Below are 22,476 nucleotides of genomic sequence, written 5' to 3' on the forward strand. Positions count from 1 at the left end.
AAAACTGTTCTAGGATTGAAAAAAAAAAATTTAATTACATTTTATGGTCTAAAACTTGGTCAGAGTATGGATCATTTTGGGCTTAACTGCAAATTGAATTCAATAACACTGCCACTATGGGGTACAATATATTTATATTTACTTTGCTTAAATATGACTTCTTACAAAATACCATTCTAAACACACTGATTTAAAACAAAACGTTTCATATTTCCGATGCTTCTATACAAAATAAAACATTTATCCTGGTATAAAAATGTAACAAGTTTAGTGTGCTCATTTGCGTGCTGAAAAAAAAAAAAATCAGCTAAAACCAATTGCACATATTGCACCACGTCATGCAATTGGTAGCAAATTGGTAAAATATCAGCCAAGTAACACATTTTCTTTGCATTGTCACGTAAAACATTGGCACACAGAATTTGAGCTTGGCTTCATTCCAATGCAAACATGTCCGCCCCTGAGAATTATAACACCCCTACAGAGCATATTTTGCCACACAGTTTAAAGTTAATACTCAGCACTGGCATGATTGAACTAAAAATATTTGGCTTATGAGATACCAAAATCAAATAATATATAAAAAAAAGCAGTTTAGGGTGCAGGTGCAAATACGGGCCATGCTTTGTTCCCGCATTATAAAAAAAAAAAAGTCTGTGGAGCACATCTGGACTCCTGGATGTCCTCCATCCTCCTTGGCCTGTTTAAGGCCGACGTCAGTGTTTGCCTCTAGCTCGGCTCACTGCGATTCTTTGGATGTGCTTCCACAACAGCGCAGGATCCGATTCGTTGGCTCTAATGAGAGACTCTAGGCCCTCCGCTTGATCCAGACTCTGCCAGTAGTCCTGAGGCCACATTTGCAACCATCTGCAGACAGATTTGTCTAAATTAGAACCTTTACAGATTATGTTTAAATTAGATACAGGCATAATAAATTAAGATATTAGGTGATCAATAAATTAGTAGCAAACCAAATTGATAATATATTGATATGTATTGAATTAGGAAAACAATTAAATCAATTGAAGTGACTCACCCATCATCTGCAGGCAGGTCTTGTACTTCTCCGTAGCCTGGGCTGGGCAAAGGGCATCCCATGTGAGCGTTGGTAGCCACCTTTGGTTTTGGAGATAGGTTTGTCTTTGGGGCTTTTCTATGGGCTCGCTTCGCAGCCAGCCGTGCGTTTTCCTGGTCACACACGTAGCACTCAAATCCATTCAAGTAGTTGGGTTTGGTCATGTCATTCACCCCCCATTCGCGGGTCTCCAAAGCCCTCAGCAAACGAGCATTAGTGATGCTCTGGATGTTTTTGAACTCCAAATATTTGCCATATTCATCATCATTCTCATCTAGAAACTTGAGGAAGTCGGCGAGAGCTTTCGGTGAGGGGAAGTCGTCGATGACGATGACCGAGTGGTTGTTGGGCATCCAGTCTGCCACAGCGGTAGAGCCGCGGTACACGGGAACGCAGCCTTGGTGGAGGGGCCGCCATAGCTTCTCAGTCATGTAGTCTGTGCAGCGGCCATTCTCTAATGCCAAGTGGAACTTGTAGCGGCCCACAAATCTCATGAAGGAAGCCTCCTCACTGGTGGCTGTAGACGTGTCTTCGAGATGTGCGGGCAGAGCTTTGTTGTTCAGACATTTGCCATAGGAATCCACCTGAGGAGGGAAAACAGAAAACAGTGAACCCTTGAATAGTCGTACTTTGTCCTTCGAGAGTTTCCACACTTGTTCACATCGATCTTTTGTGGAACCCATTTTATGTTATTTGCGGAAAATCCACTTATTTGCATTGCTTTGCCGCCACCTTGTGGCATTTGGGTACCAAGGAAAAATGCTAAAGTGAGTTGAGGAGCTTCATTCAGACAGGATACAGGATAATTCAGGGCTTGTTTGTTAAAAAATACACAGAAGACCTGGAAAAAATAATCACAGTGGGAATTGCAATATCGAGGGTGAAAGGAAATTGGGTTATTTTTAAAATCATTTAGTCATTTTGTACTCTTGTGTGTATTACCTCAATGTACTTCATAAGTTCTCGCACATATCTGTCTCTGTCAGAGGGTACGTCACAGTGAGACTGCATGTAGAGTACGGGGGCCAAGCCTTTCAGCCTCAGCTGGTTCTTCTCCTTCAGGGACACCACCGTCGGCTCCAGCAGGTAGCTCAGAGACGGCAGCCACTGCAGGGTCAAAGGATAGTCGGACTCCCGGCGGAACGTGGCGGTGTAGTTAAACATTCTGATGCCCGGCCCATGCGAGAGGAGGTAGTTATTCATGGGGGACTCCTCATGGAACAGAGCCCACGTTTGGTGGCGAAGGCGGGGGAGCGGTGCTTCATAGGCCCTGAAGTCCGTCCCGTAGAAAATGATGGACGATGTCCTTTTGTACAGCTTGACCTTACAATCGAAAAATTCAAAAGCTTAGTGCTTACACAATGTTGAACACACAAATTACTTTAAAGAATACATAAGTAAAACATAGATGAAAGCATAATGACTAATAGGCATCATTTGAGAATCACTGATACCTTGTGGTTACTTGTGGCCAGACAGGACGATGTGGCACAGTCAATTCGTTCAGTATCGCCGGGAAAATGTGGGAATAAGACTCCACTCCACCACAGGATAATGGGCAACTCCTTGTTGCTGCGATGGTCTTGGTTGCCAGGTCCACGGTACGAACTCCCCGGGGCAAACTCCATGTCTGCAAGAGCACTCTGGGCCTTAAAATGTGCCTGCCCCACTGCATCATAGGGCACCATGACATGTTCATCTGGGAAGGACGCGAAGGACACCCACACCCAGCACAGGACGCCAAACAGACCAAAACATATACAGGACACCAGCCTGCCTCTTCTTGCCATCTGAAAGAACAAAACAGCAACATACGAGTGAGAGACAAACATTATTTACACTGCACTCTCGAGCCACATGGCTTCCTGAATGTGGTTATACAAATGTGAGGTTTTGATATCTACCGCTAAAACTAAATAAGTACAGAACACACACTGCTACAGCCCTGGGAAAACAAGTATGCACTTCTTACCTTTGTTACCGTTTGAAACGCATAGAAATTCCGTACTCTTAATACTCCAAATGTGAGATTTAATATATTAGGTTAAAGTTATTGTAGGGACGCAGTAACGGGATGCTGCTTGGTGACATCGAACGATGCAGCTGAAGGAAAAAAAAACCCCAGCTGAATTCTTCTTCTAGGCGTGTGTTGGGTCTTTTCATCGGGCGCCTCAGAAGCAGTAGAGCAGCACAGCGCTATCTACAGTTGGAAGGCGGTAAAAAATCTAATCGTTAAAAATTAACAATTACAGGTTAAATGTATGCGTTGAAATTATTATTCTACCAGAACCTTTTCTATTTGGTTATTTACAGTTAAATGTACATGTAGGTTTTTTTTTTTTTTTACCGATACGTTTAATTTTCTGTAAATCAATTAACAAATGCAGTGGGCAAGTCCAGCTTCTTTCTCCTCGTTGTTCAGGAAGAGTTGGTAGGAAAATAGAATGAGAGAAAAATGAAGCATAGTTTGCTTTCGAACAAATAAAAGTAGACGAATTTTATAAAATTTATATTTTTGGCCTCACGGGGAAAAAAATTAAAATGTAGGTGGTTTTGCCCTGAAAATAACCTGACTGGCTTTGAGACCCTGGGATTACAGTTTTTGCGTTCCAAGTTTCCTACGGCTACCCAATAGGGACGCACAAACTTGACACGTCACTACAATAAACCGTAGGCTCAGCCAGATTCGGGGACTGGGCAACAGCCAAGTAATAACCACCAAGGACGGCGTAAGTACCCGTGTTAAATACTTTCGGGTCGAGCTGCAGAGCTGTACAACCCACATGTTCGGCTTCATCTTTTTAAGCGTGTTCAAACGATTTGATGGGTTCATGTTCCGTTGCTAATCAACTGAAATGTCCACCAGCCGTTCACAGCAGCCCGGCTAGCTTGCTTACTAAGTTCGAAAAGAAAAAGCTTTCCGAATACGTCTGCTGATATTTTACTGTATGTTTTACAGTACACGTGATACTCACACTTCCGTCCCTTTTGTTTCGTGCGATCATTAAAGCACTTCCTTGTGAGATAGACTAGATAAGACAGTAAGTAGCAATTAGCCGCAAGCTCAGTTTGACAAGCTAGTACATATCTGCGCATGTGCAGTCCTGCTCTCCAAAGTCACTTGTTTACATTGGGGCGAATGGTCATAATACAGCGAGCGCATTTGCAAGGTGATTACGAAATCCCTATAACGAACTATTTAGCACAGCGGCATTAGGAAATGTCAAGTAGTATTTGGGTTTTTTAAAACAACCACGACAAATGAAAGTAAGGAATGTGTGTTTGTTTACTTGGTTTTTACTTGTTTTATTTTTTATTGCCTAGAAGTCTTCCCACGAATAGTTGCTGAAATTAATATTACTTAATACTTTCCCGAAACATCCACAGTGACCAGTTTTCCGATTTACGCACAAACTCAGATTACATCGGTGTCACAGAAAGGTAATTTAAACAGCCTAGCAAACGCAGAGCATTTATAAGTCTTTAGAAGAATATAATTCAATGCCAAAAACATGTGGTAGTAATAAGTGAGCAAAATTCACAAATTTACCAAACTGAAGCTTGGCTCTTGATGGGGAAAAAAATCGGGTTTAATTTTAGTCTTTTGGTATAATAGCGTTTTTTTTTTTTTTTTGCTTTGAGTGCTAAGGTAGTGTAATATTACAAAACAAAATGTATAACATTTGTGATTGAATGATATCATATATGAAATTAAATTACTCTCCCGTGGAAAGTTTCTAATTTGGGATATTTCCAAAAGCTGAAATTTGCTAGAAGTTTTTTGCAACTTTTTCAGACCTTTACACCTCCATGGCTAAATCTGACATATCGGGGATAACTATCATTGTGGAAAGGCCCATCATACAAACAGATGTTCAGTTGCTTGGCAGCTGTCAACCACTTTGTAATGGGCATGACCACAGGACTGCTGTTTTCAATTTTACAACTGGGCTCACCATATTAAATGACAGTTTTTAACTGTTTTTAAGGATGAATTGAGCTCGTCTTGTGCGCCACCCAGCGAGGAGGGCTGAGCATGATGAGCGGGAAAAGCCTCCTGCTGAAGGTGATCCTGCTCGGGGATGGAGGAGTTGGAAAGTCCTCCTTGATGAACCGCTACGTCACCGACCGCTTTGACTCGCAGTCGTTCCACACCATTGGTGTTGAGTTTCTCAACAGAGACCTGGAAGTGGACGGACGTCTCGTCACCCTCCAAATCTGGGACACGGCTGGCCAGGAGCGCTTCAAGTCCTTGCGTACGCCTTTCTACCGAGGCGCCGACTGCTGCCTGCTCACATTCGCCGTGAATGACTTGCAGAGCTTCCAGAACCTCGGCGGCTGGAAGAAGGAATTCATGTATTATTCTGATGTGAAAGATCCTGAGCGGTTCCCGTTTGTGGTTCTGGGCAACAAGGTGGACATGGAGCAGCGAGAAGTAGGGGAGGATGAAGCGCGGGCCTGGTGCGAGGAGAACGGCTGCTGTCCTTACTTTGAGACCAGCGCAAAGGACGACATGAACGTCACGACTGCGTTCGAGGTGGCTGTCAGGGAGGTGCTGGCCGCCGAGGATCACATCGACCACTCGGTACTGAGCGGGACGATAGATCTTCACGGCAACCGCAAAATATCTCGTAGGTCCTGCTGCTGACGGGTCAAAGCCGATGAGTTGTTGTTTATGGTACAAGTAGGGCAGGTACCGGTTGCTCTCTGATTCTTTGGATAAGATACAGCGAAGGCCGTGTTCTTTATTGATGCTGATAAGATGTAATCTGAGGAGAGCGGTGTCAAGAGTACAGCCACTATCCCAAGGGCTGAATGATTGCCCCAGGCAAGGTACAGGCGTGCTTAAACGCTCACCCTGTACTGTGTCTGCTTCCAGTCATGTTGCACACTTCACCTCATAGTTGGCACTTGCAAATTTATTTTCGTGATGTTTCCAAAACAATTAGTCAAACACAATTCATTCTGCGATGCCAGTTGACTTCTGAGTTGTTGAGGAAATTTTAGCTCGTAACATTTCAAAAATTCCAACTATCATAGGAGTACAAAAGCGTATTGCTGACTCACCAGAAAGAAAAAAAAAAAAAGCATCTGGAATGCAATCAGGCATAAACATCATTTCCGGTACGAGCGGTGATCGCAGCTGCTCTAAAATGTAATATTGTCTTTATTTTCATCAGTATAAAGGGAATTGTGCACCCTAAACCGAAGCTACAGGTGTTCTTTCATTTTCCATGCTGCATTTGCACCAGTGTTTATGACTTGCTCTTCCTTTTCTAGTGTTCCCAAACTGCTGTTTATTTCTCCATGAGGCACCCCTCCATTCCGTTGTGTGCTGTTTTCTTTTTGTTTGATCAACATACACTGTCTAATATTGGATCAGGGACGGGTGGGTTTGTTTCCCGGATGTGGAAAGGAGGATTATTGCACTGAACAATTTTCCTAATCAGGACATTCTTTTAATTCTACCTTCTTGAGTATGTGGCAAGCTTTAACAAACCAGTCCTTTTTTAAGCTATGCTCCCTCCTAAGTGATAACACATGTAGACCTCAGTTGAATGTGAGGGTAAAGATAAAGCCTTTCAACTCCATTCATACAGGAAACAGTTATCCAAGTATTAATAGAACTGTATCACGTTTACTTAATTTCTGCTAAGTGGTACCGAGATTTCATTGCAATGTCTTTTCAGATTTACATGTGGTATGTGTTTTTTTATTTTTTTAAAAATTATAAACACCTTGCCATCAACATCTATAAGATCTATAAGTTATAAGATCAACATCTTAGGTACATTTAGAAAATGAGTGTTTTTTTTTTTTTTTTTTTAATTTTTGGGAAAGTATTGATTGCTGCTTAAATTATTGTATTGCACAAGTTGTTTTAATAAGTTAATTTATTTCTGTGTGGTTATAGCACCATGTTTTCATGCTCTCATGCTTACAGCCTTGTGTGTTGACTGCTTAAAATTTCGTTGTCATAAAGCAAAAGTGTATAAGGGTTCGAGCATTTAGTTGGAGAAGTCTGGTCAGAGGTTTTTATGATTTTTGCATTCATACGCTACAATGCATTTAAAACTGGAACATGATTCAAGTGTCGACTTTCTGTTTCAATTCAAGAGCATCGAAAAATCATCACTGTCATTGTCCAAATTGTTCTGGACCTCACTGTTCAAAAGGGATTTCAAGGTTGGTTTTTTTACACTAATGTGTTGAATACACCCCCGCTCGTCTAAACACAGTCTTCTGATTAAGATTGCCTTTGTGAAAGAAAAAAAAAAAGTATCTTGTTTCCTCAATCTCAGAGGGCTGCCATTTTGCCTTGCACTGCCACTTGCTGCTGACTGAAAATGATATCATAGTGCCTAAGGGCTCAGCTAAAGACCAATCATGGCTCAGCTGTTTTCCAAATGGCCACTCTCTGAAATGGGTAAAACATTTCCATGTTTAATTTGTGCTCCTTATACGCAATATTAATCTGAATGCAGTGTTTAGACTAGTGGGGGCACATAGAACATATTGTTGACTTAACTTTTCTTGTGCGAGTAGATTAACATCACTGTGAAACTAAAGCCAAGTTGTTCATGTGCTGCCCCCAATGTTTTGTTTTAGTTTCAAGCAGATGTTTGACAGCTTTTCTACACGACTATGATCAAGTTTTCCACATTTAGTGGGTAGTATACCTTTTACTTGTGTTGTGAGCTGACCCGGGAATGGTACGTTTCTTTTTTTTTTGTTCTTTGACTTAAACAGAATCTTTTTGTCCTTCCGGTATAATTTCAATGTTTATTGTTCCTTGACCTTCTAGGCATGTAGCCTAACAATGTTTACCTGGAAATTATCATAGCCAAAGATTCAGTTATTCATAAGCAGATCACATTACCTACAGTACTTATCGTGGTTTCATGTCAGTGTTTACATGTTGCTGTAATAATCATGAATGTAACCCCTTATTTGAGCTGTCCCTAATAATGGCTAATCCACATGATGAAGGGGCACGTACTTCACCAAAACTGCCCAAATGACACTTGAACATGTTTTGTTCAGACCAACTAGTGATTTTTGGTATAAACTGTGAAAGTTGGAATACCCATCACATTTCTTCCCTTGCTAGACTTTTTGCACTACATTTGATAAGACCGGTTATCATTGCTTGCGTACGAAATAAAACCAAATGTATCACCCCATTTTGTGTCCTTTGTGTGTGCACGAATGCACGCCTCTGTTCTGCCTTGTGCTTTATTTCCCTGTAAAGCTTTGCATTTACAGCAACTACTCACATTGTCAGAATGATGCATTATGACTATACGAGTAATAAGTGAAACATAGCAAAATAGATTGACAGCTTTCTACATCCTCTGCTACAACTTAGAAATACCTTTGCTACTTTAAGTTTAGCCAACAATGACCTTGCACAATAGATTTTAACATGCCTAGTAATTTATAGCCATGGCGCTTCAAAAGATTTTCCATCTATTGCTGAATCTGGCCCTTAATTCATGAATGTTACAAAATATTTTACTATATTACAAATTGTATCAGGAAAACGTAATGTGCTAAAGAAAAAAAAAACAGGGCAGAATCAGTGCAAAAAAATAAATCTAGAAATCTTACTGGTTTTGTCATAACATGTCAGAAAAAAGGCCAAAATGTCCAGTGTCTTATTCCAAAGTAAAAGCAATTGATTGGCAATGATTTATTTGGATCCAACACCAAAATAAGTCTGCTTTCATTCAATACTGCTGAAAGTGAATGTTGACTGTCCAGAGGTTGATTCAGATGTCAATTTTAAATTGAACAAGATCTCTAAACAATCCATTTTCAAAATCGTTATTGATAATTTGATAATGATTGTCAAATAATGGTTGCATCTGTTTTTGTGTAAATCTACATTTCAAACTAGACGAACGAGCATCTCTGTTTGCCTCCATTGATACCAACGGTCAGGTCCACAAAATTGCCAAAATTATTACCAAGCATTTGTTGTCAACACATAAACTCAGATTAGAACCTTTCATTCTTCATCAATATTACTGTTGAAAAAAATGAATTTTGTCTGCGTCAACAAAAGATATAGTGATGGCTATATTTTGCCCCTTCCTGTACAGGAATGGCTAGGTGCCCCAATTGTTGTGTCCTTGCAATGCATAATTGCAGTTTTATCCTCCCTTCACTAAAAAGCACATCACAGATTCCCCACACACATTGAAATTCCACACAGGTCATACTGTGAAAAAATGGAATTGAGGCACGTTTAGGGAACACAACAGTAAATTGGCACGATACTGACCTGTAACAGCTCAGTTCAAACAAAACTTACCAAGCGATCAGGGTCACAAAGCTTGGTATGCAAACACAAAATAGCCAATTTCCCATGAAAACATAAGATACTGAAGGGAATCCGAGGTCGCGATTAGAATGAATTACATTGAAAAAGCTGTCAGGATGCGTCAGATAAATTTGCAGGGTAGGGGGAGCGCAGCTGGCCATACAGGTCATGGCCTTCCTTCTTGGCTCTGCACCGCATCCTCCTCGCATTGTCCTGGTTCATGGCCAACTGAATGGAGGAGTGCACCTGAGGACAAAAGAGGAAGGAATACAAAACGCCCCACACAAACTCTACATGGGCATCACGCAACATGTCAGGAAGCCAAGGATGGAGTGTTTATGTAAGGTAAATAAATCTTTCAGGTACTCTGCACAAAAACTGGAATCTTCCTTTTATTATCAAATATCACCAACACAAAAAAGTGAATTAAACAGCCATCAGCCACTCGACAAATGCTCTACAACCACCAAAAATAAAACTGTTGTTTACAAAACAGTCTAAAAGTTAATACTGCCTCAATAAGTAAAAAAATGTGTTATACAATAACTACAACAAAATTCCTTGAGAATGAGAGAGACTGCAAATTGAAAAGACCCCATAGAATAAAATGACTCATTCATATCTTGATAGGAGACAAGCACAAAATATAATTTGTTTTTTTGTTAGCCAGCCATGTCCATTCGTGCTGAACAATGAATCAAATTCAAATTAACATTGCAATGTAGTAGAATTCAACTTTCAAATTGTGAAGGGTGAAATTTGGAAATTAAGAAAAAAACCTGATAAACAGTATATGTATATTCATTTATTTTATGTCTCGATACGCTCGGTCCATGTTTACATATAATTGTTTTATGAGACTTGATCATTTAAAGAGAAGATTTGTTTGCATTATTGCTGTGATCTGATTTACGATGTATTGATGCGAGTCAATTTTATGCTGATTTGGTAAAATTTTGTGAAGTTGTCTTAGTGAATGTCTAAAAGTAGTTGATTGAAGTCGATAAACTTTCATAATTTGTTTGATTTTACTTTATTTTAGTATAAACTTAACCCATGAGACCAAAAACTTTATGAATAATAAATCTGATACTATTGTCATACGAATTCATTCATGACTTGTGTTTGTTAAATGGTTGTGTTTATATAAATTATAAGAAATGTATGTTTTGTACTACGGCTTTAAAACTGAGTCATCCCTAAAGTGATTTTAGTCCAGTGAGGTTATTTTCTAAGTAAGCACTTTTGCCATCTCACAAGTATGAGAAACAATTTCAGACCGTACTCGATCAAACTTAAAAAGACTGTCTTTTGTTGTGAGAAGGGAACAACAAAATCATCTAAAATTCCTTTAGCCAGCTCACACTCTATCCATCATTTCCATTGTTCAACAGGAGGTGGAGAGGTCATGATTGCTGTCTCAGAGAATTCCCATTGGCTCTTTAGAAACACCACCCTTTCTCCCTGACACATGACCCCTGGTAGAGACAGCTGGCCCCTGAACCCACTTCTCATTGGCCATATTTGCAAAACGAACCGAACCCATTGTTGGGGCTGCTCATGAGAAAAGTCCCAAGATAGACAAATACGCGTTTGCCAGCCACCATGGCAACCAGATGTGGGGAATGGTAGGTTACCCATAATCCCCATTGTCTGCTGCACATGTTACAAATTGGCTATTTAGTACATGTTAATTTATTAACGCTTTTTTTTTTTTTTTTTTTAGAATAGTAGGAAGCAAAATCGACATTGCACAGTAAAAACAGTTGGGTTGGAAATAACCCAATATGGGTCAAGAAAGGGCCGAACATACTATTTGGGTTATTCATTTTACCCAATTTTGGGGATTACCGTATTTGCCGGTGTATAAGTCGACTCGGTGTATAAGTCGACCCCCTAAAATTCGACGTAAATTTCCGATTTTATGATATATCCTTTGTATAAGTCGAGCTCAATTGTTGCATTATATTAAACTTCAAAATTCAATCAGAAATATGCGAAATTTATTGACGAAATGTGTTCAAATTCGCGAGTTTGTAGCGAGCGATCTATACGCCATTTTAAATATTATTTACTTCATGACCCTGTGATATTACGCGCCGAGAGAGACTAACAACAATGAACACTCTTAGAAACTGGTTTATTTTTAGTTAAGAAACAACAAATTATAATTTGTTTAAGATCAGGGGGTGTTTGAGAATATCTTTTGTTCTTCACATGTCCTGAGTGTTGTTGTTAGTCACCTAAATGTTGAACAGAGGCTGTGATTTACCGAAGTCAAATTCCTTGTTTGGCACGCTCAAACATGGCGAATAAAAAACTCTTGAATCTTGAATAAAGTGATTGCCAGTACATAGAGTTCAAAATTCGTCTTCATCGTCGCTATTTCCGAAAAGCTCGTTCCATTCGTTTTCGTTTAGTTTGTCGTCATAAAGGGCATCTTCTTGGTCTTCTCTATCCTGAGAGCGTTTGGCGAATATTTTCTAAGTGCCAACGGCTCTTGCGCCATAAAGAGTCCGCTCCGGCTGGTTCCCCATGTCGGCCAGAACAAGTGAAAATTCGGCCTCTTCCCCTGGAAGTCTGGCCAAGTTTGGCGAATATTTTCTAAGTGCCAACGACTCAACCGCCGTAAAGCGTCCGCCTCGGCTGGTTCCCCATGTTGGCCACCACAAGTGAAAATTCGGCCTCTTCCCCTGGAAGTCTGGCCAAGTTTGGCAAATATTTTCAAAGTGCGAACGACTCAACCGCCGTAAAGTGTCCGCCTTGGCTGGTTCCCCGTGTCGGCCACCACAAGTGAAAATTCGGCCTCTTCCCCTGGAAGTCCGGCCAAGTTTGGCGAATATTTTCAAAGTGCGAACGACTCAACCGCCGTAAAGTGTCCGCCTCGGCTGGTTCCCCGTGTCGGCCACCACAAGTGAAAATTCGGCCTCTTCCCCTGGAAGTCCGGCCAAGTTTGGCGAATATTTTCTAAGTGCCAACGACTCAACCGCCGTAAAGTGTCCGCCTCGGCTGGTTCCCCGTGTTGGCCACCTCAAGTGAAAATTCGGCCTCTTCCCCTGGAAGTCCGGCCAAGTTTGGCGAATATTTTCTAAGTGCCAACGACTCAACCGCCGTAAAGTGTCCGCCTCGGCTGGTTCCTCCGGTCGGCCAGAACAAGTGAAAATTCGGCCTCTTCCCCTGAAAGTCTGGCCAAGTTTGGCGAATATTTTCTAAGTGCCAACGACATTCATTTAGACATGGCGATTGAATGTTTACGTACCGGTAGTTATTGTCGTTGCTTGACGCGCGATGACTCGCACATTCGCTCAATACCCAGTACTTCCCCCTAGCAGTCATCGTCGCTGCCTGGCTTTTGATGTCCGTTATTGAGGTGAGAATATTTGAAATTGTTGCTGAGGATGCGTGTTAATGCGATGAACGCTTTATAATGATTCAGTTTCTCGCTGTTTGATGAGCCTGACGGACGCACACCCACGCACAATGAGATGCATGAGAAACGGCCTTGGTTACCATCACATTTGAAGCGATGAATACGAAGTTAAATTTTATGGCTCGGTGTATAAGTCGAGGTCGATTTTTTTCGGTCGATTTTGGATTGAAAAAGGTCGACTAATACACCGGCAAATACGGTATTTTGGGGATTTTTTGTAAATTGGGTTTGGTAAATATTGTAAATTGCTTTTTTTGTAAGTTATTCATTTTAACCCAACTTTTGGGGTTACTGTAAATGAATACATTCTGCATTCTTATCCTCTTAAAATGATTTTTTTGTCCAGCATCTTGGAAAGATTTTAAGGCAAAAAAAAAAATCACATTTTTGTCAAGATATAATTTAGGTCAGCATTTTAAAAGGATGAAGATAATTTTATACATACATTTTTTTCTGCCCCCCCCCCCTCGCCCGAGCCCTTTTTTCATGAAAAAGGCATACTGAAAGTTTATCAGTATTTTTGAAAAATTTTGGGGTTAAGAAAAAAAAAAAAAAAAACGGAAAAACATTTTGCTAAAACATCAACACTGATCCGCAGTAACCCAAAAACTGTGTCGACCCCTTTTTGATCCCTATTGGGTTATTTTTTACCCAATTGTTTTTAGAAGGTTACCACTAGGAAGTAAAAAAAAAAAAAAAAAAAAAAAAGAAGAAAAAAAACCTCTAGAATCAACATAAAAATAGATTAGTGAAGTGGCATTGGAATAAAACTGAAGCATCCTTCATAGAAAAGTAAAACACAAAGTGTCAGACAAGAAAAAAGAAAAAAAGGTTTTGAAAGTCCGTTACCGTGCAAACACCCAAAAGTTGTGCACACAGGCACAAGTGATGAAAAGGAAAAAAAATGGCTGCAGTTCCTCAAAATCCCCTGTGTTGTGGTCAGACAGGAAGCCTGCTGGCAAGCCTAACAACGTGCACCTATGCCTTTCCTCCCCAGATAGCTCAGCACCGCAAAGTTATAGGTGGTTGACACCGTATAGGTCAGCTGGAAGAAGAGAACAGCAGACACGGGGGGCTCATTAGAAGAGAGGAAAAACAGAGACATGATTAAGTGCTAATGACATTAATTTGATCCCACCCGTGTAATAGGCTATGTAATGGGGCATGGGAGTATAATGCGCCCACCATTTGCCTGGCTGGGAAAGCAGTAGACATTACGGTACTATGACGATGTTTATGTCAGCTGAGAATGGGAAACAGTGAGCGATAGTCCTCAAAGTCATCAGTCATGCGAGCCCGGGATGCCTCGTCGCCTCCGCTTGCCGCGTCACATGAGCCGTAAATACCGTCAAAGGCCAAATGCTCTCAACGGACGGATAATTACTCACCAGAGCCATGAGGGTGATGCCCGCGCCGACGAAGGCGGCAATGTAGAGGTCATAGGTTATTCGGTACTGATAGGAGAAGATTTGCATGAGTGTCTGTCGATCTAACACGTGCGCTTCAAATGCAATCTTTGGCCTCGGTTACCTCTCTTGTCTTGCAAACGGTGGACAGAGTTATTCCACAAGCTTTTCCGGGCACGGCGTTCCACGGCAGGAGCCCTGTTGACGTCAAGTTGCGCTAATCAATTGGATGCATTCATCGCACGCGCCATTATGATTTCAGGCTGGCTATTCCTGCACATGCTACAAAATACCCAGAAACAACACAGGCCTGGGTCCAAAGCTTATTGACGTCTACATAAAAAAGCAATGCTTTTCAGCAACTGCAGTAAATTAACATGGCTATTTTTACTTCCTGTTTATTACACACCAGCAGGGGAGTTAGCAAAACCGCTTCACTGTACTGTAGAAGTGACTTTTCAAAGAGAACGCAGACCCCCCCCCAGTGTTTTTCCCCCACCAGCTAAATCAATGAGTAAAAGGAAACAAAAAACATCATAACCAAATAGTAGCAAAACTTTCACGTGCCCTCACAATTTTCTTTTCTCATTGTGGCATTGTTTCAAATAGAACCGGATTGCTGAGGTATTAAAAGCTACCCAAAAAACTACCAATTACACAAATCGAATCAGATTCAAATTAAATTTGAACCCACCCCAAATCAAAACAGATTATTTGTAACTACGGATACAATCTGCATTTCCAGGGCATGACCGCCGATATGGCATTTTGAGGCAGATGCTGATTCCAATATGGGAATACAATTCCGATAACCGATTACGCGATTGGTTTAAAAATATCAGCAGACACAATGAACAAATATTCCGAATGAACATTACCGTATTGCCTCGCATCCACACACAGCTGGTTGATGCTCGCTGGGGTCTCGGTCAGGACGTCGATGGTGTTACAGGTGGCCCCCATGTTGTAGAAGAAGTAGACGGGCAGAGTGGACAAGGCGAACACCAATAGCCACAGCAGAGACAGCACGTACGTCATCACTATAAACTACATGACAAAGCTGAATGTCATTTGCCTGTGAGCAACTCCAAGTAAGTTTTCACGTGCCTCATTTAGTCACCACATCGACCTCTTTTCCGATTATCACTTAATACGTCTTTATGTCTCCCTACCCCTCCTTGGACGCAATCACTCAACCATGCATTTTGTAGCCTCATCTTTCCTAAAGGGCTTTTAACAGGGCACGAGACTTTCAGCTCAGGCACCCAGCGGGACCGATGTGTATTAAGCCACATCCAATCTTGCCGATCCCCATTACTCTCACCGTGGAGCTGAGACAGCGGCCACACATGGTGCTTCGGAACTCCCCGAAGGTTTGCTTGGCGACGCTGGTGGTGTAGAAGCCTTCTGCCAGCAGCATGATGCAGTAGAGGAAGAAAAACGAGGCCAAACCGTAGATGAAGTACTGGAAATACTGAATGCTATGAGGGAGGAGGAGAACCACGCGTAAGATGCAGCCTTTCAAAATGCAGACATTGAATTTGGGATATGGCTTTTGTTTTTTTGTTCAGACTAATTCATTCTTGACAAATGTTTGACTAAAGAAAAATAAAATGACATCAGCTATCCCCAAAACCTCAGCCCGAGAAACCTATCAGAAATTTATTTTTTCACAATGACGAAAAAATTATTCACCGATGTATCAAACTCAGTATGGCGCCACCTACTGCCAAGGAGGGCATAATGTCCATCATTTTTCTTTTCAAGTATCGACGGCTGGTATCAACAGAATGAAAGAGTACAATAAAGCCTGTATTGGCTCAATATCGACACCCTAATTCGGCATCTATAAGTCAGCTTCTTTCTCCAGGCTGAACTCGCTATTCATTATTTATTCAGCACGTTGTTGTTTACTTGTTTACGTGATTGTCTATTGTGGGCCATGTCTTGTCACCGTGGGATGGGGGGAACGTAATTTCGGTTTCTTTGTGTGTCTTTGGCATGTGGAGAAATTGACAATAAAGCTGACTTTGACTTTGACTTATGTCCGACAATCAGATTCATTTTGGTCCCCAACAAAAGTTCAGAAAATCCTGAGTGCCTTGACAGCAACACTGACAAAGAGGCGTTCAGAATGTTCTTTAAAGGATTATTCAAATCCTATACCAATTATATACCAACAAAGTGTTCTTCACTTATCAAATACATAATACAACGTCCATCCTAGCATTATTAAATGTACCACATACACGTAAGCAAGTGTGATGTAATCCTGCAGGTTACGAGCAAAGTAGGTCTCGATGAGCCTTTCGGTCTCTGTGAGCGCCTGGTGTCCACATCCACAGAAGAGGGCGATGCCGGAGAAGCAGAGCAGTGTGGCGACCAGAGAGCAGTATGGTATCCCACCCAGGCAACGCATACAGCACTCATAGCAACCTGCAACCGCAGCCAAATTGAGACACATTAGTCACACATGCAACACAAAACAAAATACGTAACCAGAACAGAATATACAAACGGTCCCTAAAGACATTTTCAACATTTTAGTCCATTAGAATACCTACGAATGACATTCTTTTTCAACTTAAGGTGCTTTGTGAGATGCAAGTGTACTTCGGTCAATAGTTGTAATGCACATTCTGCCTGAAAAAGACAATTCTGTTGTTTTGATTGATTAGTAGTAAAGTCTATACAAATACACAGCAGGTAGCAATGGACATTCCAGTTATGAAAGATGCAGCCAGTTTCAGTAAAGTAACACTTTACTTTATAGTATAGTGGAACAACTGGAATGTGACATTGAAATGCCAAGGTCCCTCTTAAGACCCATCTGCTGCCACGCACACAAACTTCCCTGCATTTGGAAAAGCCAAACATTCCTATAGTCATGTGTGAATGAACGCAGTGGTCAAGGCATGCGTCTTATGTGACCCCAGCTCACACCCTGACTCCATTCATGAGGCAGCATGGTGACTGTGAGAAAAAGGGGGAGGTTGACCAAGATCCATGCTGCTTTTGTGACTGCAAAGACAACAGTCTTTGTCCCACGCCGTGGTTGGGGCACAAGGGCTGCCAATGTCCCACAAACAAAAGCTAGAGGCACCTCTGTGCTTGCGACTCGTACGCACACATTCATTGACTTCCTTCAGAGGAGAAAGTGTGAATACATCCCAGTGCAAAACTGCATACGAGCATGTACACAGGATGACTGTGGTTGGTACCATTAGAGCAGTGCCAAGCCTATAGAGCATTCTACACAAGGACATTGTTGTTGTGGCCAAGTATGTATTTGTGCGTGCTTTGCACAAAAGTGGCCCACTTTTCCAAATCATACACTCTATAGGGAAAACACACACTTGAATTTTCTTTATTAGGCTTGCATAGAAGCAGGGAGAAAATAACACCCTACCATCCATTAAATGTCAATGTTACATGGCCAGGGGCCAATCTCAACTGCTATTGGGTGAGAGCCTGAACAAGTTGCAAAGCGAATCACAGCCAGGCAATGAAAGAGAGAGACAGCGTTCACAGTTATTTCACACCTTTTCCCAGCAAAAACACCTCGCTTGTCCCCCACCCACATCCATTGGGAGCCAGGTGAGAGCATCGAAACACCACTCAAAAAAAAAAAGACAGAGCAGCCTAACGGGCCACAACATTAGGCACATCTAATAAAACATGAGCTGCCCTTACAAATACGCGTTTTAACGCAGATTTCTGGGATACAGTTTTTGTATTAGATCAGGGGTGTCAAACTCATTTTTTTCCGCAGGCCGCATTGTAGCCTTCTTTCGGAGGGCCATTATGACTGTCAAACCAAATAAATGTATGAGCACCTCATATTATAGACAGTAAAAGCTACAAAACAAACAGACAAATAACTCGTTTTCAAATCAGACGAGTAAAAACTGGTCAAATATTATAAAATATATATATATTAAAAGTGAAGACAATTTGCAATTCCAGTAATCACCCACGAATTTGATGCACAATTTGTCTTCGCGGGCCACATAAAATGATGTGGCGGGCCGTATCTGGCCCCCGGGCCTTGAGTTTGACACCTGTGTATTAGATCATTCAAGTGTACCTAATATTGTGGCCTGTCGAAGTACAAACACTGTTGATAACCGATTTAAGGACCTTGTAGCAATTAACCAATTAATGACGTCATGCGAACGACTAGTAAAAGCACCCTGATCCCAGACAGTTATACATTAGACGCAGTGAATTTACTTATTTTCAAAGTTACAAGATACAAACCCGAATCGAGTCAAGCAGAAAATATCCCAACCGAGTTGACGTTGACTATACCGTCCTCGAAACACAAACTAATAAATTACGAGGGTGCAATTGTACTGTGATTTTTAAGAGAAACCGTGAAGTCTCACCCATGTCTGTCAGGATGCGTTGAGGACGTGACGTGAAGGCTTGTGTCGTGCTCTGCAGCTGCTCCACTGATCATATGCGCCAACTCGGCCCCCGTGTTATCAAACCCAACTCACCCCAACAATGGACAGAGCCATCGGCGATTGCTACAACAATCTTAAAGCAACAATGTCGCCTTTCAATGAGCTCCAAAGGCGGGGGGAGTAATGAAGAGGCCAATTTTGTCACAGACTGCGTTGTTTTTATGCAAAGACGCGGAGTCTACGCGCAAAGGAGCGACTTAATTGCAGCCCACTCAAATGGAAACTTTGTTTCTTTTAATATAATTTATCTTCAAGTCTTCCCGTCACCATAAATTCACTTTTTACTGTGAATCAGGATTAGAATCGAAGACGATTTATTCAAACGCTCCAGATTAAACGGCTTCCTGAAGAGTAAATCTTTAAGCAATTCTGTTCAGCCTTGCCGAAATCTTAACCATTTCCAGGAATTATAAATTAGAAACGAATTTGCAGTACAATACATATTGGCAGAAATGAATAAAAATTAACTGCAAAATTGATAAGTATAACAGGTCCAGGAAACATGAGAGTCGTTTCTAGGCTTCAGGAGGAAGGCCTTTAATGCCCCGCCCCCCCCCCCCACCTACCCACACACGCACCCGCGTCAACACACACACACACACACGCACGCACGCACGCACGCACACACACACACACGGCCTCACGTATTGCACATACCACAAATTGCTATTGTTGACCACAAAAAAAAGTTGATGCCATGTAAATTCCTTGTAAGCCAAGCTTCTAGTTTTTAGACTTCTACGCTTTTTGCTTACATTCCCTTGCTGTTTCCTCGATAGGTTTTCATAAACTTTAAAAAAAATAAAGTTTTTTTCAAGGTGCCTCTTGAGATACCGTATTTGCCGGTGTATTAGTCGACCTTTTTCGATCCAAAATCGACCGAAAAAAATCGACCTCGACTTATACACCGAGCCATAAAATTTAACTTCGTATTCATCGCTTCAAATGTGATGGTAACCAAGGCCGTTTCTCATGCATCTCATTGTGCGTGGGTGTGCGTCCATCAGGCTCATCAAACAGTGAGAAACTGAATCATTATAAAGCGTTCGTCGCATTAACACGCATCCTCAGCAACAATTTCAAATATTCTCACCTCAATAACGGACATCGAAAGCCAGGCAGCGACGATGACTGCTAGGGGGAAGTACTGGGTATTGAGCGAATGTGCGAGTCATCGCGCGTCAAGCAACGACAATAACTACCGGTACGTAAACATTCAATCGCCATGTCTAAATGAATGTCGTTGGCACTTAGAAAATATTCGCCAAACTTGGCCAGACTTCCAGGGGAAGAGGCCGAATTTTCACTTGTTCTGGCCGACCGGAGGTAGTTTTCATTGCTGTATAATATTATGCCAGAAATAATCCTGTGAGTTTTTAAGGTAAGAACCAAGCTACTATCAGAAGTTCTACTCAATAAGAATGGATGTGCTCCTCTTGAGTGTGCACTTTGGAATCAGGGGCGCATGCAGCATCATTGATCTCAGGTGAGCCTCATGGAGAGGAGTGGAACGTGTGCTCGCTCTCATTCAGCTCAGCCCTCTGGTCAAAAAAAGAAAAAGAAGACACAAAAGAAAATATCTGAATCACAACCAGTAGGTGGCAGCTTTCCTCTGCCGCAACCTCTCCCAAATCTCTTTAACATCCAATAATCCGGTCTAGAAAAACGATAGCTATTATCAGCAAGCGCAAGATTTATATTTCTAAACATGTTTTAATTTATGTCCCGCATGATTACATTTAATGGAACATATATTACAAATGGTGGATATGTAATGTTGTCATGGAGCTTTTTATTTCCTCACCAAATTAATCTACTCATTCTCCGAGTAGAGCCCCATTAGATAATTTATTTTGGAGCTAGCAGCCGCAAAATCCTCAGAGAGACAGCCATGTTATACAAGCTTGCTCTCCTCTAACCAGGCTCTGTTACATCATGTTTTACTACCTCTCATTTGGGATTTTCTCCCCCACTTTTTTCCCCCTCATGGGTGAGAATTTATTACTGCTGCCTGAAAGTAAAATTAGTGAGCACGACAAATACTGCCTTACTGATGATTACCATGAAACTGCATGCATAGGTGGCATACAGTGGATATAAAACTTCTACACACTCGAATTGAAATGTTAGGTATGAGAAGGACACACCTGCCACAATTTCAAGTAGTTCTGGTTAACCCCAAATGAGATTGAACTGTCCACATTTCCCTCCATCTTATCGAGTGCCCCAGTTTCAGCTGAAGCAATGAAGCCCCAAAGTGTGAAGCTTCCACCATCACGCATGACCACTAAAAACAGTTGGGTTAAAAGTAATCCAATTTGGGTTCATTTGGTTGACCCAAAGTAGTGGCTCGGTTGGTCCCTCATTGGCCCCAATTGGGATATTTTCTTAGAGCAAGACTTGGCAGGTACAGTATAAAAGAAAAAAAACCCTTTGCCCTCATTAGTGTAATTTGCTGTCTTGTACTATACTTTAAGTACGGCTGGGTCAAAAATACCCAAATTGGTTCAAAAGGCGACTGGTCCAAAATTTGTTTTTTGACACCAACAGTTTTTAGAGTATCACTTAGATTCTTAAAACTGCTGGTTCAAACCCAGCAAGTTGGATTTTGCACAAAACAACCTGAACATTTTTTCTTTTCTGCAAAACAACCCATACTTTGGTCAAACTGATGCAACTTCATTGGTCAATTTTTAACCCAACATTTTTAAGTGTGTAATTTGATACTTTAATTGTCAAGGTGTACAAATGGCACGATTTCTTTGAACACTGTGCTGTCTTTTCTTCAAAACAACGAGCTAGTTAGGGTGCAGTCAAATATAGCTTTTGCTTACGATCCAACTCTGTGGGTGAGAAATGTAGACTTCTCCTTGTACTTTCCCCTCTGCTGCTCTTTGGCAGGGCCTCCCGCTTCTAGTGATGTGCTTTCCAGTTCATCTAAGTGAACTGAATCTTTAGAATCAGTTCACTCAAGCTGACTCGTAAAGTCCCTCCTCTATCTATCGCTCGCTGCTGATTAGTCGTTCGCGAAGATTAGAGATTGAGTGACAGACAGCATTGCTGCTATACCAGCCGACACACGTTATGCCGACATTGATGTTTTAATTTTGTATTTGTTGGGTTGTAGTTGATGGTGTTATTATACCGAATGTGTTTGAATAAAAGGTTGATAGAAAAAACGTTATGCCAACTCATATAACAACGTTAAACACACACATATAGTGTGTGTGTGTGTGTGTGCGTGTATATATATATATACATACACACACACACACACACACACACACACACACACACACACACACACACACACACACACACACACACACACACACACACACACACACACACATACATACTGTCAGATAAAGCAGTTAACCAAATGTCATTTTTATGTTTTGATTGGCGAATATAAATACAAGGACTAAAACACCAGACACGTTTTAACATAAATGTTTATTAAAATAATAATAATATAATAATAACAGTAAATTTCAAACCAGCAATCTACTGTGAAATTACAGTAGATATATTGGATAACAATATTTAGGCATATATATATATATATATATATATATATATATATATATATATATATATATATATATATATATATATATATATATATATGCATACACGTTATTTTAAAACTACTATAAGTAAATCGTAAATCTACATTCTGGCTTACATAGTTCACCCAATGACTCGTTCGCGAACGGGAAAGTCAGGATTCGTTCCCTCACTGATACGTTCTCGCGATGACCTGGAAA

General features: G+C 41.2%; 3 protein-coding genes across 6 annotated transcripts; 1 reads left to right on the top strand and 2 right to left on the bottom strand.

Moving 5' to 3' along the window:
• Positions 1-115: 115 nt before the first annotated feature.
• Positions 116-4,181, bottom strand: fut11 (fucosyltransferase 11 (alpha (1,3) fucosyltransferase)). 2 transcript variants are annotated; one of them, XM_049737278.1, is made up of 5 exons: positions 4,051-4,181; positions 2,530-2,865; positions 2,018-2,398; positions 1,037-1,659; positions 116-867 (listed from the first exon to the last, which is right to left on the bottom strand). In XM_049737278.1, the coding sequence occupies exons 1-5, from the start codon at positions 4,078-4,080 to the stop codon at positions 717-719; spliced, it is 1,521 nt and encodes a 506-aa protein (XP_049593235.1). In that variant the 5' UTR covers positions 4,081-4,181; the 3' UTR covers positions 116-716. The 2 variants fall into 2 exon arrangements, with proteins under 2 accessions (XP_049593235.1, XP_049593328.1); XM_049737371.2 differs by lacking the exon at positions 4,051-4,181 and adding an exon at positions 3,048-3,253.
• rab9b (RAB9B, member RAS oncogene family) lies at positions 3,681-8,259 on the top strand. Of its 2 annotated transcripts, none has more exons than XM_049737763.2 (2): positions 3,681-3,804; positions 5,065-8,259. In XM_049737763.2, exon 2 carries the CDS (start codon positions 5,112-5,114, stop codon positions 5,721-5,723), a length of 612 nt encoding a protein of 203 aa, XP_049593720.1. In that variant the 5' UTR covers positions 3,681-3,804; positions 5,065-5,111; the 3' UTR covers positions 5,724-8,259. The 2 variants fall into 2 exon arrangements, with proteins under 2 accessions (XP_049593720.1, XP_049593811.1); XM_049737854.2 differs by lacking the exon at positions 3,681-3,804 and adding an exon at positions 4,113-4,245.
• LOC125979336 (myelin proteolipid protein) lies at positions 8,110-19,236 on the bottom strand. Of its 2 annotated transcripts, none has more exons than XM_049737489.2 (7): positions 18,626-19,236; positions 16,487-16,673; positions 15,562-15,718; positions 15,116-15,284; positions 14,362-14,435; positions 14,220-14,285; positions 8,110-9,647 (listed from the first exon to the last, which is right to left on the bottom strand). In XM_049737489.2, the coding sequence occupies exons 1-7, from the start codon at positions 18,627-18,629 to the stop codon at positions 9,513-9,515; spliced, it is 792 nt and encodes a 263-aa protein (XP_049593446.1). In that variant the 5' UTR covers positions 18,630-19,236; the 3' UTR covers positions 8,110-9,512. The 2 variants fall into 2 exon arrangements, with proteins under 2 accessions (XP_049593446.1, XP_049593598.1); XM_049737641.1 differs by lacking the exon at positions 8,110-9,647 and adding an exon at positions 9,776-13,876.
• Between the last annotated feature and the right edge of the window lie 3,240 nt (positions 19,237-22,476).

Source organism: Syngnathus scovelli, chromosome 1 (assembly GCF_024217435.2).
Source record: "Syngnathus scovelli strain Florida chromosome 1, RoL_Ssco_1.2, whole genome shotgun sequence".
Classification (NCBI taxonomy): domain Eukaryota; kingdom Metazoa; phylum Chordata; class Actinopteri; order Syngnathiformes; family Syngnathidae; genus Syngnathus; species Syngnathus scovelli.